This window comes from Chenopodium album, chromosome 13 (genome assembly GCF_948465745.1).
Source record: "Chenopodium album chromosome 13, dcCheAlbu1.1, whole genome shotgun sequence".
Classification (NCBI taxonomy): Eukaryota; Viridiplantae; Streptophyta; class Magnoliopsida; order Caryophyllales; family Amaranthaceae; genus Chenopodium; species Chenopodium album.
The window spans coordinates 51,663,323-51,667,095 of record NC_137846.1 but is presented as its reverse complement, the minus strand read 5'-3'; the positions used below and the strand labels follow the sequence as shown (position 1 = coordinate 51,667,095).

The following is a 3,773-nucleotide window of genomic DNA, read 5'->3' as shown; positions in this document are numbered from 1 at the left end:
CAAATATATCCCTAATTTATTGAGGGAAAAACCCATAATACTTTCTTAAGATGATTGGAATATTTCTCATTTTGAGAAACTTATATTTACCCCTCATGTACAAATATACAACTATCGATCAATGTAAATAGAGAAGCTACATACTTATCTAGTGATTTTCGTTTGAATCAACGTTCATGCTACATTTCTATTGTATTACAACATGTAACGTGACAACTAAAGCCGAACAAACAAACACAAAATGACGAAAAGCAAATGTGTAAGAATTATTTAGAGGATGAACCATCACCAATTCACCACTTTGGCGCGGAGGAAGGTAGGGCCAACAACGCATGTGTATCCCATGACATTGAGTGGAAATCACCATTTGTAAAATGACATTGACACAACTTTTTTCTTCTTCTAATAATGTCAGATCTTCTTCCCCACCTTCATAAAATCCCCATAAATTCTGCCTTTTGCTGGCCTTAACTTTGACCATTCCGACCACCTTAAATTAAACTCCTACTTAATTTAATTTTCAATTTTAATCTGTGCTTTCTTACATCATTTTTTAACAAAATCAATTAATCACCATTTCCTAAAGTTTAAGTACCATTATAATAATTAATTACATTAAACCCAAAAAGCAGCAAATTTTTTTATAAAAAAGTCTTGTGATTTTGGGTGTTTTATTTTATTTTATTATTATTATTGTATTTCGTAGGTACCCTTCTTCCATATAAGGACAAGTTCAAGATCTTCTGAGCAAAAAATTGAAGTTTCTGGGCAAATAAATCATTGGGTAAGTCCCTTATATTTTATTTTATCTTTCTAAAGTTTGATTTTTCTGTAAGTAGCCTTATATTTGGTAATTATATCTCATTTTCTGATGAATTTCTTGTTTCTGGGTTTGCTGTTTTAACTTTTAAGGGTTCTTAAAACTATATTTAGTGCAAAATTTGGCTGATTTAATTGTAATGAATGTGTAATTTTTGGGTTTTAATCAAGTATGTTGATGGGTATTTGTTTGATATTAGCATTATTATCTAAAAAAGTGTAATTGTCATCATTACTTTTGATTAATTGACAAGAAAAAGGAAAAACCATATCTTTCTGTTTTTCCTTGTTTTCTTGTTACTAATCATTACCATCATAATTGTTAATCACATGATCTACCTTAATGTTAGGAGCTGATTGGTTGAAATAGAGGTTATTTGAAGTTGGGTTTTTTCTCTTTCTTTTGACCTGTCAAGAAATTGTCAAACTTGCCTTGAATTCAGTAGTTGCTGCTGTAATTTGGGAGTATAAGCTGTAACAGCTTGTTATATGATGTATCTAGGTGTTGATTCTCACTATTCATTGTTGAATTGATAATGTTTTGTTATGAAATTGGTGATTCGGCTTGATAATTGGGCTATAGTGTATCTTGAGAATGTTGAGATGCATTTAATCTTAGGATTACTTCATCCATGTTGCTCCAAAGAAAGTGGAGTGGAGTTCCACGAGTCGCGACACGTTGATGATTTAGGAGCATTGCTCCAGTGTGTAGTTGTGAATTTTTTTTTGTTTCTCTGCTACATATAAATGCATACTGTCTAGTGTCTACCATCTGCAAGGATACAGTATTGATATGTATTTGAAACTTTGGGAGGTTTAACATCTACATTATAATACTAAGATACAGGACTTATTATGCTACATATGTACAAAGTACAAGCACATTTGACATTTAATATGGATTTACAGGCTGTTGCAGATGTTGATTGTCTAGTTTGATTTCATTCCAAAACTAGATTAAAAGGCGAGGATTCGTAGCACTTCTTTTAGCTCTGCAGGTTGTAATCATGGCTCCTACACTGGAAGCAATCAGAGGTGGTGGAGGTTCTGTCAAGGTAGGCACCATTGGAACGATTGGTTCTTTGATGACGAGGGAAATTGAATCTTCATCCCCGCGTACCTCAGTTCCTGTTGTTCGCGGTAATGGCCCTCTGAAGCCACGTAAGTTGATGAGTGAAGCAAGCAGTAGCAGTAGCAGCAGCAGCACTCCCACCAGCATTAAGCATAAAAATCCTGAAGCTTTTAGGAAAACAAAAGTTCAAGATCTTAGCACAACAACTACTCCTAGACGACCAAAACAAAAGACACCATTCGAAGATGTGGGAAATAATAGCACTGTTAGCCAGGGAACCAGTAAAAGAAGCCTAGATCCATCAGGCAAAACACGGAGCCACAAACGTAGCTATCATATCCCTATGCTTGGCTCAGAAAACATCCATCTGGAAAAAACTCCTATACGGGACAAACCCACAAAGAAAGGATCTACTATTGTTGATATAGTGGACATACACTGTGGGAACCCAGGGGGTTCTATAAGCAATAGACTGAAGAAGCTTAATTTTTCGAAACTCTCTCAGAGCTTCATGTAGTAGAAACTTGTGGACTCTCCATCACTTAGTCCTCAGGTTTTTATAGTTAAACCCAACAGCTGAGTTTAACCTTTTGCTATTAGAAACATCAACCATCGAACACATGTTTGATAAGAAGAACTTGCTTCCTCCTCCTTGTTTCTTCTTCTTTTGAGAAATAACCACTAATTTGGAGTTGGAATCTCGAGCAATATCTCTGCTGCAGCTTACCTGATCTGATTGACAGTAGTATTTTATCTCCTGCATTATGAGGGAGCCAACCGTTCCTTTGGTTCCGATTTCTACAGGAACTTCTGTGGCCATTTCTGTTGTATATTTAGTGTTTGTGATGATATTTTGGGGGTGTGAAGTTAAGACTTCTTAGGCAGGCTGGTTGTTTATGGACTAGGGGTTCTGTTATCCGGTCTTATACTCGACGATTTGATGCATGAACATCTTGCCTCATGGTTGTTCTTTATCTAGAGGTTATTGTCATGGGACTCTTTAATAGCTGGAGCCTTTGAACTAACATGGGTGTTGTGGTCATCATAATCTTGTGCTTGCAGGTATATGTAAATATCAATTCATTATATCAATTTGCATTAACTTCCCTTGGTGTTTTTATAACTTGGGACCCTATTTATATTTGTTATGTAGTACAATGAGTTGGGTGCTCTCTGTGACTACCATCATAACAGTTGCTATGTTGGTTTTGTTTGCGTTACCGTCTTGTACGAAAACGTAAGAAAATGATTTTGGCACTATCAATATGAGACACTTTACTCACAAAGACGAGTTTCAAAGTTAGTTTGACAATTTTATACATCGGTGTCAAAATCTTATAATTTATACAACGTATAGGTGTATCGTGTATAATTTGAACAAGATCGATAAGTTTAGAAGACTATTACTCCGTAATTAATAATGGAAAAGTACTATTCTTGATTGCATTAACCTTATATTTGGACAAATACAATAATGTAATACTCATGTAGTATGTTGGTCCATAGTTCATATTAGCCCGGGAATATAGAGATTCTGAGTCACATGGTTATTAATACAGCATTTATTTCTGATAATGGAATTCATAAGCACATCCTCTAATTTTGTTCACACTAATTACAGATTTCTAATTTTTGTATATTTTGATAATAAGGTAATACTAATCCTCAACTCCTATATCCCCTCAAAAAAAAATCCTCAACTCCTATATAAAAAAATTAACACACATGGTGCATCTTTAAGGCTTTAGTATTTTGGCCAGGATATAGGACAAGTTAGCTTGACATTTCATTAGTATTACTATTTTGTTTAGAAAAATTATTAGTTTGATAATAAACCTAAAATCCGATATTCACATAAAATTTGACCAAAAATTATTAGTTT

At 34.3% G+C, this 3,773-nt stretch overlaps 1 protein-coding gene across 1 annotated transcript; it reads left to right on the top strand.

The window, feature by feature from the left end:
- The first annotated feature begins 415 nt into the window (after positions 1–415).
- LOC145574928 (uncharacterized) lies at positions 416–3,139 on the top strand. Its single transcript, XM_081632814.1, has 2 exons — positions 416–784; positions 1,729–3,139. Exon 2 carries the CDS (start codon positions 1,827–1,829, stop codon positions 2,406–2,408), a length of 582 nt encoding a protein of 193 aa, XP_081488940.1. The 5' UTR covers positions 416–784; positions 1,729–1,826; the 3' UTR covers positions 2,409–3,139.
- The last annotated feature ends 634 nt before the right edge of the window (positions 3,140–3,773 follow it).

Bases quoted from the DNA above. Each gene is read 5' to 3' on its own strand.
- LOC145574928 (XM_081632814.1), top strand. From the start codon at position 1,827: ATGGCTCCTACACTGGAAGCAATCAGAGGTGGTGGAGGTTCTGTCAAG.